At 36.0% G+C, this 23,788-nt stretch overlaps 1 protein-coding gene across 1 annotated transcript; it reads right to left on the reverse strand.

The window, feature by feature from the left end:
• Positions 1-195: 195 nt before the first annotated feature.
• LOC138691765 (BRISC complex subunit Abraxas 2-like) lies at positions 196-20,640 on the reverse strand. Its single transcript, XM_069814163.1, has 7 exons — positions 20,483-20,640; positions 20,231-20,321; positions 14,851-14,954; positions 13,048-13,247; positions 11,113-11,235; positions 8,927-9,096; positions 196-2,768 (listed from the first exon to the last, which is right to left on the reverse strand). The coding sequence occupies exons 1-7, from the start codon at positions 20,618-20,620 to the stop codon at positions 2,104-2,106; spliced, it is 1,491 nt and encodes a 496-aa protein (XP_069670264.1). The 5' UTR covers positions 20,621-20,640; the 3' UTR covers positions 196-2,103.
• Positions 20,641-23,788: the final 3,148 nt, after the last annotated feature.

Genomic DNA, 23,788 nt, shown 5'->3' on the forward strand with positions numbered 1-23,788 from the left:
CATTGTCGGTGTTGTTTTGAATCACCCTGCATAGCTACTAAAGTGTGTCCCTTGTCCTGAGTTGTTTGAAATGGTAACCTTGCATCATCACACAACCAAGGTATACCATAGAGTCAAAGGACCCAATTCTTTAGGTAAATGTTGACGAAGAAAGGATAAAAATAGGAAACACAAGTTAAGATAGATACACAAATATTGCAAGATCGACAGAAACCTTCTTTTATTAGATTTACGTGTCTGGTATCAAATTACACTGAATCAAAACTAAATATTTTATACATTTATAAAAGAAATGGGCACAGAGATTTTGACGCTTTCAGGCCAATAATATTGTTGAACCAACCACTGCAATTAAATTTCTCATTAAATGTCTGGAAAGTAGTTGGAGGTATTCTGCTGTATATGACATTGAATATGGAAAGATAAAGATTTAAATATATTGCATAGAGGGAGGTCAAGTAACTAAGAAGTTATAAATATTTCATCCATATGGTTAGAATATATCAGAAGAGAAGAGAAGAGACTAAAGTAGTTTCATAATTATGGAATACTATCCATAAAGTTCAAAATTAATTACAGATAAAGTGTTCTTGCTAGAAAAATGTTTTCCTTCTCAAGTTTAAAGTGCAATGCAAAAAATGTAAGATCAGAAGCAACAAGATCTAAAAAATTTAACTTCAATATGCTGAATTTCTATCTGACAATTATCTGAAAGATGAGGCTTCTTCATTTAGCACTGCTTAGAGTCAAAATTATCGTATTTTTCAGGCAGGTAAACAGTTGAATGATTAAACATCTTTTAAAGCTATCCTTGTTACAATCCAAAATCAACTTTCCTTTCATTTTTTCACTAATGATCCAGTTACAATACTTTAAAACTATTTTCTTCTTGAGAAATTGAACAGTCTCTGGGTTCAAACTGATAATGCACCAGATGTTCACTGCTGGAACAAAAATATTGTAAACCTACTTCATAAATGTCAAAATAATATGCTTATAATTTCCATAGGCATCATTTTCAGTAATGATTTCGATTTTATATCAGATATGATGTCAAACACAGGTCAAGACTGAAGTGGAAAAGAGAGATAGTTTGGCACAAATAATATTCTACATTGGTTTGCTCTTTGAGATCTTGAAGTTAATATTCATATAAATCTGTACTAGTATTTAAGTCATTTATTAGAACTGCTTGTAGCACAGTAGGTAACCACAACATAGCCAGCAATATACACAAACTTCACAGCTTGTGTACAAGATTCTGGGCTTATACTGTACAGTTTTCATTTTGAAACAGCAAGAAACAGCTTGAACAGTTTTTTTTACAACAATCTGTACCTGTCACTATAAGAAAAAAACATTTGGTTAAGATTTTACTATCTTGGCAGTCATAATTGTAATGTACACTGTGTGAAATATAATTCTGTTAGGCAATGGAGCATACATTAAGAACACCGTTATGCTTCAGATGTAACAACGAAACCCAGTAACTCTCTTTACGAGTTACACAAGCTGTGAAGTTAAGAGTGATGCCATTCTATACGACAATGTGATCCAGCTAACACAATATACACAACAAGACCCACAAAATGCAATTTTTATAAATGACTTCACTTCAAGATTTACAAGATAAATTTCGTCTCAGCTTCACAGAGAAAGTCAAAATTACTATATTATTTTGTTCAAAGATACAAAATAAATAAAACAGTGAAGGGTTTTACTGCAATCTTATAAACAATAATTTTCCATGATCTCAACCTTCGTACGTCAATTATCCACTTTTTAATTGTTACTTTACTCTCGAGAACTTCAGAAGTCTCTGGATTCAAAATAATATTAATACATTAATTACTAATTTATCAACACTTACCACACATGTAGCATGAAAATATTCAGTGGTGGTATGAAAATATTCTTCACCTACTTCATCAATGCCAAAATCAAATGCTTAAGACTTTTATTTCAATGCCTTTCACTAAATTCAATTTTATATTGGAAATGCTATATAACTCAAACACTGGCCGACACTGAAATACAAAAGAAATATACAGTTCAGCACAATCAAAACTTTGCACTGATCTCCCCAGAAATGTCACTAAGTCACTATTTCTGGGCATCTGTACTTGAAGTTGAGCCGTTTGCCGAAGTTGCTTGTGCTACAGCTGGTGATTTGGTGACCACACTGTCCCCAGCAACACCAGGTCTCTTCACAGCCTGTGAGTAAGCCATACGAGTTTTAGGAGTTGCACTGTTCATGTTTGGGGTACCTCGGACAGGTGTTTTTGAAGTGTCCAATGCCTGTGACTGTGAAACCTGTCGAAGATTTGGGGATGCATCCGAGCCATCCTTGGTTTTCGATTGTTGGGTCTTCCGAACTCCTCGCCCTATGCCTCTTGCAACACCTCTCCCACGTTCAGTCTGAGGCTTTTTGCTTCCAACACTAGAGTTCTCAACAGAAGATGCAGGTGGCGTAGGTGACTGTGGTACTGCATTCTGTGGCTGACTCATCTGGATCTTCATCTCCGTAACAAACGCAAAAGCATCAGGTGAATTACTACGATCAGCAGGAGCCTCGTCCTTTGGTGGAGCACCCACGTGATTTGTCTCTGCAGATGCATGATGGGTGTTTTGACTTTTAGTTTGTTTCGCAGGTACTACATTTTGTGTATCGACAGATACAGGGGGTTCGAAATTTGTACTATTCATATTGCTACTGTTGGTAATAGTAGTGGGCACCTCTTCTCTCAGTATTTGTGGCAGTAGAATTTCTGTAACACAAAGAGTTACTCAACATCTGATACTTTGTATGCAGATTATTCATATAAATCCTGAATAGCAGGGGTGAATGCTAGTCACGAAAGTTAGGCTTGCTCTTTTATTCATAGGGGAAGATGGGAGGATATAATAATTCATAATTAATAAAAATAATCAGACCCACATAATTTATTTTATAATTATGAAATCATTATGAGTCATGGATCATATTCGCTTATCAGATGTAGAAGTTCGATGTAATATAACAAACATGGCCACAAAACAGTTTATTTAGTTTTTTCGACCCTGCCAACCAATGCATATTGTTGTATTGAGCTGCACTGAACGAGCGCACATATTCTCTATAATGTCTGTCTTCTCTTGAATACTCTTCGGGAAAATGGATTTAATAATAAGGTTTCAATAACACACAATTCCGAAGTCATTGCAATACTTCAAATTAATGTTTAAGAATTAATAATACATGCAGCAGGTAACATAATTACATTGCACTCGCAAATCACAGCACATTCCCGCTGTCAATACTGCTCTGTGTAACGTTAAATAGTCGTTGGTGTAGCTCTCGGACCAGAGCTTCAAACAGCACATAACAGAAGCATGTGCACCTAGGATGGACCAAGGAGGAAGGCACTTGCGCGCGCATCATATTCTCGCTGTTTCTACGTCTTTCCTGCAGCTCCGAGAAACGAGCAAGCATTGCGATACTTGCGGTGTGCAACCTGCAGATGGTATTAAGCCTATACAATATTCCAAAAATCAAAATAAATTTTAATGCACGTAACGCCATTTTGAGAAATACACATTCTACGAAAATATTGAGCTTGCGCAGCAAGCATAGCATGCCCTGAGAAATCGCCCCTGCTGAATAGAGACATGTTGGGAAGCCAGTTTTCTCACTTTCAAGTATTAAATTAACAAAACGTTATCGAAATTTAATAAAATAGTCATCCTCTACACTGCAAAAATAGTCATCCTCTACACTGCAGAGAAAAGTGGATTTTAACCAATTATCTATGTGTAAGAATTAAAGTAGCCGAAATGAAGCTGTTAAGATCAGTTGCGATTTGAGAAATAGCCTGCTCACTCTGCCCCTCTTCCTCTCGTGATATCTCTTTAACGTGAAACATCTACAGAGTGGCACAAAAGTACCGCACCATAGGTGGATTACAATAACTGTGAAATGTATGGATTGGTCATAGAGGACACGTGGAATGAGCTCCACAATCTCCGAATTTGAATCAAATGGATTTTGCAGTGTGGAGATACCTCAGAGCAAAAGTGTACAGTGTGAAAATCAGTAACAGCATCTGTTTGAGTAAAATGTTTCTGAATACCATGCTTTTTCGTCGTATTTTATGATCCACATCCTGCGAGACATGGGTGAATCCCTATAGTTGTTTTTTAACACTGGTCACCATCTATCATGGAAACATCACATCAACAACAAACTTAAATTGGCCTACTCAAGACTCACTAAATTATATCTGCTCCTCAACAAGAAATCATCTCTAAAGCTACAAAATTGCATGCTACTTTACACATCTCTATTACGACCTCTACTGCTTTATGCCTGTCCTGTCTGGGGAGGAGCTGCAATAAGTGAAATTAAACACATCCAGTCATTTCAAAATAAAGTCCTACGAATTTCACTCAATTCTCCTTGGTTTGTCCGTAACAGCCAACTACACAGAGAAACTGGTATTTACACAATCAAACAGTTTATTCATTTACAAGCTAATAAGTTCTATAACAACCTAGAAAATGTTCCAGGCGCCGTCCATTACTCTCTCGGAAGGAAGTCCACATTTCCCACCAGAATCAAGAGCCGACTTCCAATGGACCTCATATTATAATCAAAATTTATCATCACACCAACCTATGTAAATAATTATTTATTAACAATTATTTTTGTTCATTGAGGAGCCCAATCTAGGCTGCCCTCAATTCAGTGTCATGTTTTGTATTTATATTTTATTTAGAAATGATCTATATAGCGCTAAATGCGTTGATCGATCAATAAATTATTAAAAAAAAAAAAGCACTGGTGGCAATCACATTGAACAAATATTGTAATCCAGCCTATGGTGTGGGATTTTTGGGCCATTCCATATTATATTCGACCTCACTAATAAAAAAAATTAAAAGATTTTGTGGAATGGAAATTCGACTTCAGTTGCGATGGAAATGCTTATGTCATATCCGATATAATGACATTGTGAGCAAGTTCATTTCTATACACAAGGGTAGTATGCATATATGTATAGATAACCTACTTGGAAGAGTTTATTACTGTATACCTAATTCATGAAGGAACTGCATTACATTAAAAAAATAATGTTATTCAATTGTGCTTTGACACTGACACGAAACAGATGAGTGCACAATACATGCGCAACTATAGAAAGTTAATACAAGCTTAGCATTAGTCACATACTAATGGATAAATAATAACATTATATGCTTATTAACAGACATCGGATTCTAGGGCAAATGCCTATTTTGTTTCTTTAGGAGAAAAGTAAAAATAATTATTAATATTTGTGTTTCATGGAAATTGAAAGGTATTCAAAGAGTTTTATAGTGCCCTAAAATGCCCTAAAACGGTTATTAGAGCCTAATTTGTTAATATTCGCCTAAAAATGCCTAACTCACTGTAAAGTTTCGCATTTTACTCTTACTTTTTATAATTTATACATGCATTCACTGCGAAATTTAAGGCATTTAAAAAGTGGAAAGTTTGCTTCACACCGGCCATGAAACCATTGATAAAGGAAACAAAATCTTTTGAATCTCACGACACTCGCAATAGATTTCACCGAATTTAACATGTTTGGAGGCATAAATGCCGACAAAGAACCAACCTTAGTTTTGAAGCAGGCAACAATCACAACATGTGCTGCTACCGATTCAGAGATATACTATACTATAAAAATGACTGTTTTTGGTCTGAAACCGATTAGCTGTACTGCCCTTCAGAGTGTCATAAAATCACAATTTTTGGAGAAAGAGTGTTTTTGAAATATTTATGAAAAGTCGTAAAACTGCGAATTAGTAGGGTAAACCGTTACAAAATATTTAAAAGAATGGCCCTCCTAATGTTAACACTACCAGGAAATGCAACAATAAGTGGAACTTTGTATTTTTGTCCAATTGAATCTCAATAACAACGGTTCATTTGAATGCTCGTTAACAGTTGCTCTTTCCCTCACCTTATTTGTGTTGAGAAGTTTTGAGCGGTAGGACATTTTCCTGTGAAGTTTAACGCGATAATGCCGAAAAAATATAAGTGCAAAATCTACATTGATCCGGCAATGGCTAACAGAATATTCAGAATTCACTTATGATGGAAAAATAATATTCTGCAAGATTTGTAGCAAACAGGCATGTAACAATAGTTGAAGTATATAAATTCTATTAATTTTAATGAGTAGGCCTATAATATTTATACATTGACTGAGCTATCCTGAGGTATAATTCTTTTTAAGACCACTACACTTTAACCTTTTAAATTCCGATAGTTAAAGTATTTGCAGGTCATTAAAATTTTGATTGTTCGAACCCACTAACTTTGTGATAGAAATACGGCAATACAACAATTAGGATTTTATTTTAATTCAGTTTACTTTACATTTTTAGATTTCGCAAGAAAAGAAGTGCCACCTAAAGCAGCATGTGCAAGGAGCGGCTCATAAGGCTAAAGCTCAGCAGAAAAATCAACTGCAACAAACTTTACTAACACAGCCTACTTCATCCAATCTCAGCAGCAATTTCTATGCTGATTTAACCAGAGCGTTTGTTGCTGCTAACATTCCCTGGAATGCAATTGAAAATCCGGTTTTAAGACAGTTTTTACAAAACTACTGCAAACAAAATATCCCATCTGAGTCGACCCTAAGAAAAAATTACTCAGACAGAATATACAATGAAACTTTAGCTTCCATTCGGGAGGATATAGGTGATTCTTACATATGGGTCTCTGTGGATGAAACCTCAGATCCTATGAATAGGTATATAGCAAATATGGTAGTAGGAAAACTTAGTCCTGATGGACCTTCGATTCCACACCTCGTATGTGTTAAGGAACTTTCGAAAGTGAATAGCCAAGCCATTGCTTATTTTGTAAATAAAGGCCTACAGTCTTTATACTCAGGTAATATAGACGATTCTAAAGTTCTGTTTTGTACTGCTGCTGCCTCATACATGGTTGCTGCAGCTCCACTTCTTAAAACATTTTATCCTAACCTCACGCATGTAACCTGTCTAGCATATGGCCTTCACAGGGTTTCTGAAACAATCCGGAATGAATTTCCTCTTGTCAATTCGTTTATTTCTAACACAAAAAAATGTTTTTGTAAAGCCCCATCCAGGATTTCAATATTCAGAGAGAACTTTCCAGATATCCCACTCCCACCTCAGCCGGTTGTTACACGATGGGGAACCTGGATTCAGTCAGTGGTGTATTATTCTAAGTATTTTAAAGAAGTGGTCACAGTTATTGATAAATTACCTGAAACGATAGTGCAGCGTGTGTGAAAGCAGTGAAAGATTGTCTGAATGACTCACGAGTGAAAAACGATATTGCCTACATAACATCAAACTTTTCTTTCATACCTGCAAGCATTGAACAATTAAAACGTGAAAAACAATCTCTTTGTAGCCAAATAGCAATAGTAAAGGAAGCTCAAGTGAACATACATTCTGCTTTGGGCGAAACTGGGAAAAAAGTTAAAAATAAGTGGGACAACGTATTAAATAAGAATGTAGGATTTTCATTGTTGGAAAAAGTATCGAGTGATATCGGGGGAAAGTGTAAATGTTCCAGTAAGTATTGATGTTTCTATTGTACCTAATTTAAAATTTGCGCCTCTCACATCAGTTTCGGTTGAAAGAAGTTTTTCTGCTTTCAAAATGATTCTCAGTGACAAAAGGCAAAGGTTAACTGTGGAGAATTTAGAAAAAATTCTGGTGGTGTACTGTGCAGATAATTATAATAAAGTCTGAACATGGAACTGAATTTCAGTAACTTAAAATGAGTAATCTTGATATCAATAATCATTATTTCATTAGTTTCAATATATTAAATTTGTGCAGCTCTGTTTATAAATGTAATATAGTATTCTTTTTTAATGTTTAAACATACTTTTTGTGCGTATTTTATTGTATAACTAAAAATTGCAGTGAAAGAAATAAGTATGATACCTTGATGTGCCTAAAATGCCTATTTTCATTAAAATAGAGCCTAATTTTACAAATTTTGAGCTTATTTTAGGCGCCTAAAACTGCAATTTTTAGTGCCTAAAAATCCGATGTCTACTTATTAATTATTATATACAGTGTATCAGTTAATTGTAAATTGTCTCTGATACAAAACAGTTCTTTATTTGTTCAAGAGTACAGTCTGTTTATTCTATCATTATTATTATTAACTTATTACTATTATTCTAAACATTGTTCTTTTATTATATATCACTGTTATATAATTAATTTGTAAACACTATTTTACAATTTATTACTGTTTTTATTTGTAATCACCACCACCATCTCGTATCCGGAACTAACTTATAGTCCCGTCGCTGTTATTTCTGGCAGCCAATCACGTTGCAGGTCGACTACATTTAAACATGTGCATCTTGTGATTTGCTCTTGATAACGTTGTGCATTTCCTAAGGCTCGATAAATACTTAATATAATCGCCCGCCATTTTGACTCGGTGTTCACAGAAAGCACACGAGGACGTTATTTGCCGTTCAATTATTTGCTCAACTACAGTGTGTTTGATTTATTATCATAGGAGCTACAACCTGATAATGTTTAGCGGTGCGGCAAATAGATTCGTCTGGTAGCTTGGCAATGAAAGAACAAAAATGGCGAACGATACTACATATCTAGACTTTATAGAGCCTTCACTTCCTAAGGCATAAGCAAAGAGGAGGAGTCACGCCAGGAATAACAACGTCGCGACTATAGTCTGGTCCCTTTGGTGCTGTATAAAAAAGATTCTACTGTATTATATTATAATGTCGAGCTTCTTACAATGCAGTGGAATAAAAAAAAAACATATTGTACTGTCAGAAGGCCAGTGAGATAGCCTAAAATCACAAGCTTGATGCCACTGGAAAACAAAAAAATAATCTATGACACTCATACAAACCATTTGAAATTGGTCCTGGTTGCGATCTGAGTGAGTCCACCTCTCTTTCCAGCTCAGCTATTTTCCTCTCAGAGTGTTCAACATCATTTATAAGATTCCGCAAGTGTTCTTGTAGAGCCTTCTGGATGTTGCAAACCAAAGAAGCATCTGAACTCATTTCACTACTGGCCCTGAAGATAATTGTTAATATTTAATGCATGTTCTTTGGGTTAAATAAAATCAAAAACATCTACCAATAAAGAAACATCCAAGTTCTTACATCTTCCTAGAATGTTCTGCACCAAATTACTTACATTTCTGACAGCATAAACAACAAATAAGATTCTAAGGCATCATGTCTTGAACTAACAACATTACAGAATAAGCACTATTTGAGTCGTCATAGGGAAAGAATTTTCTCATGAAATTTTCTCCAGTGTATTGGACTGGTGCCCACCCAGCACTGTAATGAATTTGGGAAGGTACAGTGCATAGCGAAATCCGGTTTTCTAAGCCAGTTATAACAGCCAAGAAGGAGGACAGATAACTGTGCTGCTCACATGTTACCCTCATACTAGTTGGCTTATCATTCATCTCTGTGCTGAGGCATGTGGACGTGAGGTCAGCAATTGCTCAGTCGGGCTTGGCATAATTTGATAGATATAAATCATTATGGCCCGGTTTCTTCAACCTTTGTTAAATTATAACAGTGTGTTATTCCATTTTAACTGTAAACTTAACAGTTGAAGCATTTCTTCAACTACTGTTAGTAGTATGAGGCTGTTAAAACCTATGTTAATTTAACTGCCCAATTTCATGCCGTTAAATCATTTAACTCTCTGTTAGCATAGAAGTATCCAATATGGCTGGTACGTTAGATGTTGAACTTTTATATCTGGATTATTTAGAAAATGACATCCATGAATACATAAACAGAGCGGATGATTTCTGTGATTTGACAGATCAGAAGTTCATACAAAGCTATAGCTATTTTCTGCCAAGCCTCACTTTTCGCTTTCAACGTAGATCCGTTTGTTTGTTTATTCTCATTAGTTGGTTTATACTTCGAAATAATTTCCAGATGAAGATTTCTTTCGAACGAAGAGAAATTTGTCCTACAATTTGTATTTGTTCCAGTGTTTTCCATTTCATAGCAGCAATACCAATACGCTGCTCCATGCTATTGTGATACAGACGAGGAAAGAAGCAGAAATCAAACCTGAGAGAATAGAAAAACTTCTATCCTCTCTGAATCAAACAACGGAAACAAGCGAGAATCGCAATTGTCAGAGCTCAGAAAACAGACGTGAGCCTATACTTGGTTATAGGTTATGGTTAAACTCTAGAATCTCTGGTCCTAACAGAGAGTTAACAAACAGAATGTTAAAATGTGAAATGTAAAGTTGAAGAAACGCAATATTTTTAACAGCAATTCATGCTTTTAACTTACAGTTAATTAACGCTATGTTAGGTGCATTTTAACAAAGGTTGAAGAAAGTGGGCCTATAACTATTAACTACAGATTTTTGGGTAACATTCTTCACAACAGTGTTTTTCAAACTTTTTATAACATGACCCAATTTTTATATCACATTTTCGCGATCTACTTAACTTTAATGGACATGAGGAGAATGAATAATTTCTCACATCATGCATAACGTGACTCACGCCGAAGTGGTGCGCAATTTGCGCGACACACACACACACCTCCACGAACGCACGCACGCACACACACACACAAAAACAATGCTGAGTGCTTGTTTCCTTACGTCACTACTGGGCCATGAACTGTGAATGGGCAAAGTGATGCCGAGCCTCCATATGTGCAAGTTCACCCACTTAGTGTCAATCACAATCTTAGTTCTCACGCAGTTTAGACTTTCAGGTATTCCACCGTGTCCTGGAAATTAACGTCTCTAACATTTCGGAACTACAATGCAAATAGGTACAACCCTTCAGGTTGAAAAACGTTGTTACATATTAAGTTCCAGGACACATGGAATACACAAAAGTTTACTTCTGAACACAATAACTATGAGAGTGAAAGGTGTAAGTAATTTAATTTAAGCTTTCTTTGATTCTGGGTTTACTTATTCGTCTCATGGATTTCTGGAAGATAGTTTGATGGTATCTGAACTTCGTCCACCACACACAGTTTACATCTGTACTACAAGGCATACCAATGAAATACAACTGTTATAACATACCTTAGGGAAGAAATTATGTTGTTGAAAGAATCAGATAAGCACGCTGTGCTAGGAACTAACTTGTACTCTGACTGTGGAGCTTCACCCAGATTATGTATTTGTACAGGAAGAGCCTCGAACATCCTATAAAAAAACCCAAATGTATACGACACGTGTATTTTGTCCTATAAAAATATGACATGTATTTCCAAATTTTCACTACATGAATTAGATACTTTAAAATAGTATTCCATTCATTTTGAAGAGCTATATAGTTTACATTAGCATACAAAACTTCAGCCCTTTATCAAAGTAGTTTCTGAGTAAATGGTTCCTGAATTTATAACAATAAAAATAATATTTTTCAATACTCTTTTTTTTTTTTTCCTGCCATTTTTGTATTAAAGTAATGAAAGCTAACTTTTTTCTGTGGCCAGCTCACAACTCACCAACATTTATCACAAGTGCAAAGGACATTAGAAACAGAGGGGGGAAAATATTTTATATATTTATATTTATTTATTTATTTATTTATTTCAACGATCATTGTTCACGTCATGGCGGATTAGATGTATTCCAGTTCTTAATCCGCCATCACTCTCAATACAAATATAACACAAACTAATTCATAATGAACCTATAAGCATCCTCTGTTTACAATAATAACAATAATAATAATAATAATAATAATAATAATAATAATAATAGTAGTAATAATAATAATAATAATAATAATAATAATAATAGTAATAATAATAATAGTAGTAGTAGTAGTAGTAGTAGTAATAATAATAATAATAATAATAATAATAATAATAATAATAATACACAACTAATAATAAGTATAGCTCTTGTATTTAAAACTCCTACCTTAGCTTTTTCATTTTATACTCAATCTCTTGAGAATTATTCTGTTAACTTCATTAACTACTCTTCGTAGTTTCTTATCGTGTGACTACTCAACATTTATAATTCCATCTCCATTAGAGCTTTATCTAATCCCATCTAATTTTAACTCTAAAAAGAAATTTTCCTAATTTATGCAGATTGCTGGCGTTTAGGTGACCATTCATTTTTTATAAGCTACTATAGCGTTTATTTGTAGAAATTTTTTATCTACCCAACTGTGTCTCAAATCATTCGTTGCCTGACACTTAAGCGCAATATGCATTGCGTCTTCAGCTAGTCCACACAAAGGACATTTATCCTTCTCTACGTTCCCTCTCCTATTCTTGAGTCTCCAGATACCTAATCTCCACCATGCCATTCCTGTTCTCTCTTCCCTTGAATTTAGTCTAACATATTCTACTTGTTCCCAAAACTGCTTCACCTCCCTATAGTATTTTAGTGATCCTAGGTCTTTCATATTACTAAAAGTATCTTGTCTCGAAATTTCGTTTGCCCTCTCTTTTACTATTCTTCCAATAGTTTTCGTGTTTATTGACCCTAGTTCTCTCCATAGCCAATTTAGACCTAATCTGCTTATTTCTCGTTCCAGCTCCTTCAGCCAATTCGATTTCCAATTAGCGGCTTTCATACAAAAGATACATGTTATTTATATTTATATGCGAAAATACTGCTAACAACTTTACCCAGTACCCTTAGTATATAAAGCAATGTCTGTTATTAGATGATTTATTGTGAAATTAAATTCTAAAACAATGTTTAGACTAATTTTATTCATAGAAATTAATGGAAAACGGTAGAAAAATCACAATAAACAAGATCATTTCACTGCTATCAATTTTAAACCTTCATGCCTGGCTATATAGCAAGTACATGTGCATATACACATGCGGGTTCATGCACACGTCTAGTGCAGTTATTCATGATCTCAAAATAACTAAATGTAATTAGTCATACACATAGCCTAACAACCTAATCAGAAATGTACCACATTTAGAATTCATGTAAGAATGACATTAAGGCTTAATTTTGTATATTATTCACACCAACCTGTGACGGTAACGTATGAACTTGTGATTAAAGACATGGGTTGATCCTGGAGTGGAGACTGATGTGTTCAATAAACACATTGTGAAATGTTCTGATGACAGATGCGACAGAAATGAACAGAGTTCCTTATGGAGAAGCTTTTCACGAAGGTGTGGGCTAAGTACAGAATTACGCCGAAAGCTGTACCAACCAACTACTTCCTATAAAGAAAATCACAAAAAAATAAACATACAAATTGTGGATATGTCAATCATAAGTACAGTTCTATTTTTAATTAATTAAGCTTCCTTTATGAAAAGGCTGCCAGGTTTGACAAAGTGTATTATATATAATTTGGAAAACACACATAAAAGGTAAAATTATTTACATTTCAAACGGTTAGGGAATCGAATATACAAAACATCAGAAAAATCTACACCTAAGTAGCATATATGCTCATTTACAGTAAAGCAAGGGATAGTAGTATCATCAGAAATGTTAGAATGATTTGAATGCCTAGCTTTTGTCATCTAGTCTGCTGTCAAAAAATCTGATAGTTAGAATTTATGAAACAGTTATATTACTGGTTGTTCTGTATGGTTGTGAAACTTGGACTCTCACTTTGAGAGAGGAACAGAGATTAAGGGTGTCTGAGAATAAGGTGTTTAGGAAAATATTTGGGACTAAGAGGGATGAAGTTACAGGAGAATGGAGAAAGTTACGCACTGCAAAACTGCAGGCATTGTATTATTCACCTGACATAATTAGGAACATTAAATCCAAATGTTTGAGATGGGCAGGGCATGTAGTACGTATGGGCGAATCCAGAAATGCATATAGGCCTAGAGTGTTAGTTGGGAGGTCAGAGGGAAAAAGACCTTCGGGGAGGCCGAGACGTAGATGGAAGGATAATATTAAAATGTATTTGAGGGAGGTGGGATATGATGATAGAGACTGGATTAATCTTGCTCAGGATAGGGACTGATCGCGGGCTTATGTGAGGGCAGCAGTGAACCTCTGGGTTCCTTAAAAACCATAAGTAAGTACTATGTTCGAGGTCATTTCACGACTGTCGACTGTTTGGAGTGGTACACAGTTGTAATGTTTGATCTCTATGACCAGTCCATCGTGTACAGATATGGAATTAATATTTTGAGCGAGTCTTGATGGAAGTCCATCTGTATGTGAGCAACAATTTCACACGACTGTCCACAAGTAGCATTATACAGGGACTCTTGTTTACTGCACATGCGCAGTGTGTTGTAAGCAAAACTTATACAATAAGGACACTCCAAATTTTATTTCCGTATCTGTACAATTAGTAAAGATTGAGATCTTGCAAAACATTATCTGTTTCTTTTGCAGTGAGAAAGGGAACTAATTTCGCATTTACACTTTAAATAACCACAATCCTAGTTATTAAATAATTGCGGAAACCACTAAAAATCCCTATCATATTGGGTGGCTTATATTTGAACCTGGAACCTCCTAAATGCAAGTCCAGTTTTTTTATCACTGAGCCACCCTGTTTGGTTTTTAATTTTACTTTTCCTTTAATTCACTCAGTGCACAAATGGTTTACGTAATTATTATGACATGATATCATCATAACTGGTGTAGACAAACAAGTGATGAGTCTTCGATCATTTATAATCCTTATTTAGACATGGTACTTTATAAAATGTAATAAGGCACAAATTTCCTTGCTAATTTGAGACAATATGCTAGTTAAAACGGAAGTTTATCTGAATTTTGTAAACATTCTCTCTTAAGGTTTACTGTATCTATATAAACATCTTTCACAATTTCAAACAAATTACTTACTTTCTCTTTTTCTTTCAGAAACTCCTTCAGCTTTTCATGATTTACTTTCCCAATACCATTATAAAAAGTCACAGCATTTGAAATTGGCATTAGAGAGTTTACACCTGAAAAATACGAAAACAAAGCAATGTAACATTACATAAGTTGCAATTTAATTTATTTACAAATGTTGTTGTTGTTTTCTAATGCCAGGCATTTGACAAAGTCATTTGACCTCTTGCACTCCAATATTTTTCGAAGATATTATCATGGCCAGCCACTGAAGCACAGATTTTGAGGTGTTCCGAATCCATTTCTTGGTTTGAGTTGCACAATGGGCAGTTAGGGGACTGATATATTCCAATTCTATGCAGGTGTTTGGCCAAACAATCATGGCCTGTTGCCAATCTAAATTTTGTTATACCACCAGTATTCCATTGTTAGATGTTTAGTTGATTCTGTACCATTAAAGTAGTCCCCACTCAGAGATCTGATTGGAGGACTATTTTACCTCCGGATAATTTTACCTTAATGGTACTCATTTCATATTGGAGTGAAAATGGCAAGTTATAGCCGATTTAAGTGAACACCATATTTTAACGTTTTGGTGGCTACTTCATCCACACACAACCCCCAGATTGTCTGGAGGACCACACCTACTGTTGGTCGACGGGTCCATTGGACCTAGCTGGGAGATCTTGTTGATCACCAGCTTCCCCTCCTTAAGTCACTGGAGGACGATTTTAGTGCCATAGCAGGTCAACACTAGGAGCAGAAAAGTAGAAAGAGGAGGAAGGAAAGTGAAATGAACCCCTAGGCCTCGAATGCTCTAATGCTGTCGGGGTCGAAGAAAGTAAGAGTTCAGTCAGAGGACTGGATAAGAAAGGGTAAAGAGGGAATTAAGTATTAAATAGAGGAAAATTATACCAAATTCAGTCATTAACTCATCAAATGTAATTTAAGTTCAAAGAAAAATTCTAATACGTCATTTTTTAAAATTACATTAGAATCAGAAACGACTATATGATCGTAATCTACAGACTTTACACTATGTATTGACATATTGTCACGTCATTAGCTTCTACCACATGACCAGAGGCAGTGTTTGCAAAATGACCGACAACGATGTTTTGTTTCGACAACAAGCTGTCATTGAATTCCTTCTTAAAGAGGAAAAATCTGCTGCTGAAATTCAACTCAGACTTCAGCGTGCATACAGATATGTGTGCATGGGCGCCAGCAGTGTTATAAGATGGGTGAAACACTTGAAAAATGGAATGAGCATCCAAGACGAGCCTCATAGCGGTCGCCCTCGAACTGCCTCCATGGAACGCAACAAAGAAAGAGTTGATGAGTTCTGGGATGCATGCTGGTTGAATTTCTTAAACCCGGACAGATCATAAATGCTTCTGCTATATATGCTCTGCACTGTGCGAGAAACAACCTGGAAAGAAGATCTTGCAACACGATAACACATGGCCTCACATTGCTCGTGTCACCATGGAGAAAATCAGCTCATTTGGGTGGGAAACTCTTTCACATCCTCCTCGACCTTGGCACCTTCCAACTGCAATCTTTTCGGTTCTGTAAAGGAACAGCTGTGAGGCCAATGCTGAGACGCTGGAGGACATCCGCGTGTGAGTGTTTCAGGAAGCTGAAAAAGACTTCTACCACAAGGGAATTTTCAAACTTACAGATGGTGAGAAAAATGTGTGCAAAGAAATGGCAGCCATGTTGAAAAGCGACAGAAATGTCTGTAGATTAAGATGATGTATCTGATTTGTCAAAAATTAAAAATTAAGATTTATAATAACGGGTTGCTCAGACTTTCAGCGCAACCCTCGTAGTTCTCATTCTCAACACTGCTATGCAATCTGTTCTACTAACGTACATCACTGATAACGAGCAAAACTCCCCCCCCCCCAGTAATTAATTAGGTAGCCACTGTCATACATCTATGATGCAGTGCATTAGGGTAGGCCATTAGAGGGAACCCAAGAGGTGGAACTTAAACTGAGAGGATTCGATCCGACATCAGGATGGGAATCTGGTGTGGCTTAGTGGATAGAGCGTCAACACGTAGAGCTGAAAACCCGGGTTCAAATCCCAGTGCTGGAGAGAATGTTTTTCTCTGTTCCACTTATCCTTCATCATATGATGGCGCAGAATTTCTGCACGGAAATATCATATGTACTTCGGTACATCATAATTATATATGATATGCGAAAAATAATCACTTAGTGATTTAAGACGGCGCTTACTCAGTTGGATTCCGGCCACTTAGTCGCTCATAACGAGTGCACCTCTGCACATGTATGGACACTGTGCCACTGTCATACATCTGTGACGCAGTGCATGAGGGTAGGCCACTAGAGGGAACCCAAGAGGTGGAACTTAAACTGAGAGGATTCGATCTGACATCGGGATGGGAATCCGGTGTGAATTAGTGGATATAGCATCAGCACGTAGAGCTGAAAACCTGGGTTCAAATCCCGGTGCCGGAGAGAATTTTTGTCTGTTCCATTCATCCTTCGTCATATGATATAGGTGCAATGGTAGCTTAATCTTATATTTTAAGGATGTAAATTCTTGGAGATGTAATGGATATAAAATCATCTTAAAGCATGGGAAATCACTCAGAAAAATAAACCAAGACAAAGAAGACAGAAATACTCTTACTAGGCCCACCTACAGTGCATACATATTATCTTCCTCTGCTTGCTTACAGGACCTGTGTCGCAACAATGTCCAGTTGCACAAGTGCCATTCAAGGACATGCATAGCCGCTGATAGACGGTCATCTTGTTACTGTGTGCAGTCTTTCTCTGTCTGTTGCTTGAGTGGGGGTTCAGAGATTTAATACAGAACAAATAATTTTCATTTGTTGTAAGTTTTTAAAATACGAATCACCTGCTCAGTGTCAGAGAGAATTTCAAGAAAAATTTCCTGGGGTTGATTCACTTGACAGGTCTACAGTGAATAAATTCAAAACAATGGGATCAGTATTGGGCAAGAAAAGACGACGAAGACCCATGTTATAACTGAGGAACAGCGGGATGATATAGATGCTCGATTAGAAAAATCGCTATGAAAATCTCTCACGAAGTTAGCATAACAAGCCGGGATCAGCCATACATCAGCACATAATGAGACAAAATTACTAAAATTTCATCCATACAAAGTTACAGAAGTGCACACACTAGAGCCCGGGGATCCACATAGAAAAATAAATTTTTAGTCTGTATATGACGGCCATTTAGACCCAGAATTTGTGATTTTTAGTGATGAAGCATGGTTTCATTTGCATGGACAAGTTAACACTCAAAATAATCGGTATTGATCAGAAGATAATCCACAACTTCTTAATGAAAGTCCATTACATGATTCTAAGGTCGGTGTACGGTATGCATTAAGTTAAGTGCAAATGAATAATCAGTCCCATTTCTTTTCACGAAATAATTAGTGCTGACCAATACAAAACCCAAATTTTACATTAGTTTTTTTCCTGAAAAAAAAAAAAAAGAATGTACAGTGAGTTTCAGCAAGATCGGGCTACAGTCCATACAACTCGAACTTCATTGAGTGTGACTGCTGTTATGTTTGATGAGAGGGTGATTAGTATAGGGTTGTGGCCAGCTAGATCCCCAGACTTAACGCCCTAAGATTTTTATGTATGGGACAGTTTAAAAGACAGAGTCTCTAAATTAAATCCATGAACATTGAATTACAGAATAATATTACTTACTTACAAATGGCTTTTAAGGAACCTGCAGGTTCATTGCCGCCCTCACATAAACCCACCATCAGTCCCCATCCTGTGCAAGATTAATCCAGTCTCTACCCTCATATCCCACCTCCCTCAAATCCATTTTAATATTATCCTGGATTCGCCCATATGTGCTACATGCCCTGCCCATTTCAAAAGTCTGGATTTAATGTCCCTAATTATGTCAAGTGAATAATACAATGAGTGCAGTTCTGCATTGTGTAACTTTCTCCATTGTCCTGCAACTTCTTATTGTATGGTTTTGTAACAAGCTGTTTTTTACGGTGATGGGTTGTTAGCCCTTCGCCCAACCCCCAAGCTGAAGGACCACCCAGTATCGGCTGTCCATGACTACTTATTCAATATATTCACAGCTACCCTCCATATCTGGAGGCCGTCTCCTCTATCCGTAACCTGAGGACACGCCATGCCGTGGTGATAGGGACCCACAATACATGGGCAGAACAATATACGACAAGAGACAGCCTACATTTCGGAAGCTGAGCTGCAAAATATGTTTAGACACTACAATGCCTGCCTCACAGCACATGGGGAACACTTTCAACAACGTTTTTGAAAAAGGTAAGCGTGTTTTCTGTTCTTTATCGGTCACACGGTGTTCAGGGTTGTGTACAGCTAGCCCACATTGTGTACTGCTACTTCGACTCTATTGCTGCAAGTGCCGGAATATAAAATGTATGCCTGTATTAAAACATCTCCAAGAATTTATCTCTAAAACGTAAACGTTACAGTTGCAGGTCTAATAAGAACATTTCTGTCTACTTTTTGTATCATTTTACTTTTCTGAATGATTCCCCATGCATTAAGGTGCTTTTACATGTATTAGGCCTAAAAGTCTCCCAGAATTTATACACCTAAAATGCAATACCACTGCAATACCCATAAATTAACTTCCTTCATTTTACACTAAAATTCTAAATGCTTAATGACTAATTCACTTCAATAAACACTGAACACCGAGTAAGTCTCATGTATATACAAAATGCCGGGATTCATATCTCTCAACGACTGATGTTAAAGGCTATTTTATAAATATGGTAGCTTCGTTTGAATTAAAGTTGAAATTCATTTTCAAATGTAAACGGGACAAAATGGAAATTTAAATCAAACCAATGGTACAGACAGGGCAGGCCCGTTCAAAACAGTACGTCGTACATAAAAACAGGTACTTACACTATGGGACATAAAAGAAATTGGAGAAGAGAAACAGAATATTTACACTCAAATGAACCTAGAATAAAATTGTTATAATTAATAAATTTGCCGAAAATTCGTCAATATAAAGTTCATAGTTATACCATTTCCAATGCAAACTCAATTTCGGTCAAAGTAAAACACAACTAAACTATCAATATTGCTGTGTCACATACTATATAGAAGTAGCTATTTTTTACAAACTAAAGTTTATTGTAGCATTTTACAATAGCAATGATTATCTTACCGTAAATGAAGGTTACAAATGGAGTTGGACAAATAATTATGAATTTGATATGGTCTGTAGTACCAATAAAATTGCATGTTCAAAATAGTGTATTAGGGTTATGTGTTAATGCATCAAAATAGCCACTTGCACCTTTACCTACATATTTTATTTTCTTGATACATAGTACTTACTTATTAATGTTTCTGTTTTCTCTCCTCGCATCTGAGAATCGCTTATAGTGTCAGTAACATGACTAACTACTTCTCCGAGAAGAAATCCTTCCTGTAAATCATAATACGACAATCTGTTTTGGTTGACTCTCAATCTGGGATGGGCTCCAGCAAGCCAGTCGAGATATATTACAACAGCAACATTATGCTCAAAATAGCAACATAAACTTAATAATTCAAAAGCATAAGTTGAACCATTACTTATAAAATTACCTGGTCGCTCGAACTTTTCACATTTTCGTATAGTAAGAATGACAACGCAGGGCCAGATACACTGACATATACATTCGCCGCCATGTTGAAAACGCATGAGTAATGCGAAGAACGGATTGCGAAAAGATTCAAGCACATGCACCCGTCGTACTTCCTACATCCTAGTGCCAAAGAAATTGCGATGAAAAATACACACAGTTTAATTTTTACTGTTATACAATCATATTCAAAACAAATCTTAGGTCTAAAGAAACAACACAATACTGATTAATAATTTGAATTAATAGATACATCACTATTAAAAGTACATTATGTTATTACCGTAATTTTTGCAAATAGATTCACTTTTTGGATTATTTAAAACATTTAATTTTGAATTGCGAATCGGGAATAAACAGTATTACGTCATATTCCATTTCAATTTAGTTTATTCATTCACTTTTGGATAGGCACCGGTCTCATACGCTGGAAGAAATTTCATGAGAAAATTTCTTTACCATGAGGACTTGAATCAATGCGCATTTCCTAACGCGAGTCCTTAGGCGTAATTCTCATAGGGAAGCGTGGCTCGGACATCGGGCCGAGGCATGACTTTTCGAGTCTGTCCCATGTAAACAAATGTATCAGTGCATACAGAGAAGATGGGATGGGGCAGAGCCTTCTTCAGTAAGGCTCTGGATGGGGGCACGCCACTCGGAAACCAGCGCTGAGTCTCTTTCCAGTCACGAGTGACTCTTCAAACCGACACGTGGCGTCTGACTGCAAAAGAAAATACGCGACGATTTTGAATTTGATATTCAATTTTGCGAAGAAGATTGTGTGGCATAAAAACATTGGTGAGACATTGTAATAAAAATTTTGGAAACGGCAAATGATCCGGATACTTACTTACTTACTGGCTTTTAAGGAACTCGGAGGTTCATTGCCGCCCTCACATAAGCCCGATATTGGTCCCTATCCTGATCAAGATTAATCCAGTCTCTATCTTCGTATCCCGCCTCCCTCAAATCCATTTTAATATTATCTTCCCATCTACGTCTCGGCCTCCCCAAAGATCTATTTCCCTCCGGCCTCCCAACTAACACTCTATATGCATTTCTGGATTCGCCCATACGTGCTACACGCCCTGCCCATCTCAAACGTCTGGATTTAATGTTCCTAATTATGTCAGGTGAAGAATACAATGCGTGCAGTTGTGTAACTTTCTCCATTCTCCTGTAACTTCATCCGTCTTAGCCCCAAATATTTTCCCAAACACCTTATTCTCAAATACTCTTAACCTCTGTTTCTCTCTCAAAGTGAGAGTCCAAGTTTCACAACCATACAGAACAACCGGTAATATAACTGTTTTATAAATTCTAACTTTCAGATTTTTTGACAGCAGATTGGATGATAAAAGCTTCTCAACCGAATAATAACAGGCATTTCCCATATTTATTCTGCGTTTAATTTCGTCCCGGGAATCATTTATATTTGTTACTGTTGCTCCCAGTTATTTGAATTTTTCCACCTCTTCAAAGGATAAATTTCCAAATTTTATATTTCCAGACAATAATACTACTTACTTACTTACTTACTTACTGGCTTTTAAGGAACCCGGAGGTACATTGCCGCCCTCACATAAGCCCGCCATTGGTCCCTATCCTGAGCAAGATTAATCCAGTCTCTATCACCATATCCCACTTCCCTCAAATCCATTTTAATATTATCTTCCCATCTACATCTCGGCCTCCCTAAAGGTCTATTTCCCTCAGGCCTCCCAACTAACACTCTACATGCATTTCTGGATTCGCCCATACGTGCTACATGTCCTGCCCATCTCAAACGTCTGGATTTAATGTTCCTAATTATGTCAGGTGAAGAATACAATGCGTGCAGTTCTGTGTTGTGTAACTTTCTCCATTCTCCTGTAACTTCATCCCTCTTAGCCCCAAATATTTTCCTAAGAATCTTATTCTCAAACACCCTTAACCTATGTTCCTCTCTCAAAGTGAGAGTCCAAGTTTCACAACCATACAGAACAACCGGTAATATAACTGTTTTATAAATTCTAACTTTCAGATTTTTCGACAGCAGACTGGATGATAAAGTTTCTCAACCGAAAATTACAGGCATTTCCCATATTTATTCTGTGTTTAATTTCCTCCCGAGTATCATTTATATTTGTTACTGTTGCTCAGTGCAATTGATTTTACATCCTCACGATCCAAATAATAATAATAATAATAATAATATACCTATACAAAGAAAATAGCAAATAACGGTACTGTGAATTAAGTAAAACCATCAACAGATATAGAAAACCGGCTCAGCAATCAAGCCGCAACAGCAGGAAGTTTCGTGCACTTTTATCAGATAAGTAAACTCCTTGAACATGAAAAATATTACATAAATATTTCAGGAGTCATCCTCGATATCTTGTATATTATGGGACGATTTCGTAATACGTGATAGATAACACAGTAGTTAAGTATGATTAAAGCTTTCACAGTATCTACTCAACGTGATGAGTAGACCTCGGATTTTAGGTTAAATGCCTATTTTTTCTGTAGAGATAACGTAGTTAAATAACTTCACATTTTATATAACATATGAACCTTTGAAAGTGGATTTATGGTGTCTAAAATGTCTATTTTGCCCATTGAGACCTATTTTTAAGGTTTAGAGCCTAAAATTGCCTCTTTCTATTTGTTACGTATATATTTTTAAATTTTGGTGTAGCAGTGAAAGAGAAAGTTTTGAATGTCATGGGGTAGGCTTGGTTCAAATATCCTGGTTGTAGGAATGAAGAAATTCCTGAAAGGTTTTTTTTTTTTTTTTTTTTTTTAGCACCGGAGCAGACAGTAGGAATGTGACGAATCGGTAGGATATAGTTCTCCCTAAAGAAATCAGCATGGCAAATACTGCTAGATTTAAATATGCATCCATTGCTTAGGTATCATTGCAAAGAATTATTTTCGCTTATAAAATGGTTTTCTGTAACAAAAGGCAAGGCAAAGTTTCACAATAGAAAATTAGAGGAAAACGTTGTTATGTATTGCAATGCCAACTATGAATAATGTGTTAATTGTAAATTCATTGGTAAATTAATTAGTTTAATTGTAATATAGGCACTTATGTACTAGCAGCCTTAGTGCAATGAGGTCGATGAATTCATTAAAAATTACGTACCGGTATTCATAATTTAAGACTTAACAAAAATAAAGTTTCTAACCAAATATTTTTATACTGTTTTTGTCACTGTAATTTGTGTGGATAGTTGCATAAAATAGAATTTTTAGCTGCTTGAAATTGTATTTTTATATT

This window comes from Periplaneta americana, chromosome 1 (assembly GCF_040183065.1).
Source record: "Periplaneta americana isolate PAMFEO1 chromosome 1, P.americana_PAMFEO1_priV1, whole genome shotgun sequence".
Lineage (NCBI taxonomy): Eukaryota > Metazoa > Arthropoda > Insecta > Blattodea > Blattidae > Periplaneta > Periplaneta americana.

Excerpts from the sequence above, each read along its gene's own strand:
- LOC138691765 (XM_069814163.1), bottom strand. The coding sequence starts at position 20,620 with ATGTGCTTGAATCTTTTCGCAATCCGTTCTTCGCATTACTCATGCGTT. Across the intron at positions 14,955-20,230 it reads GAAAACAGAAACATTAATAA|GTGTAAACTCTCTAATGCCA; the intron begins GTAAGTACTATG and ends CGTATTTTTCAG. Across the intron at positions 11,236-13,047 it reads TTCATACGTTACCGTCACAG|GATGTTCGAGGCTCTTCCTG; the intron begins GTTGGTGTGAAT and ends GTTTTTTTATAG.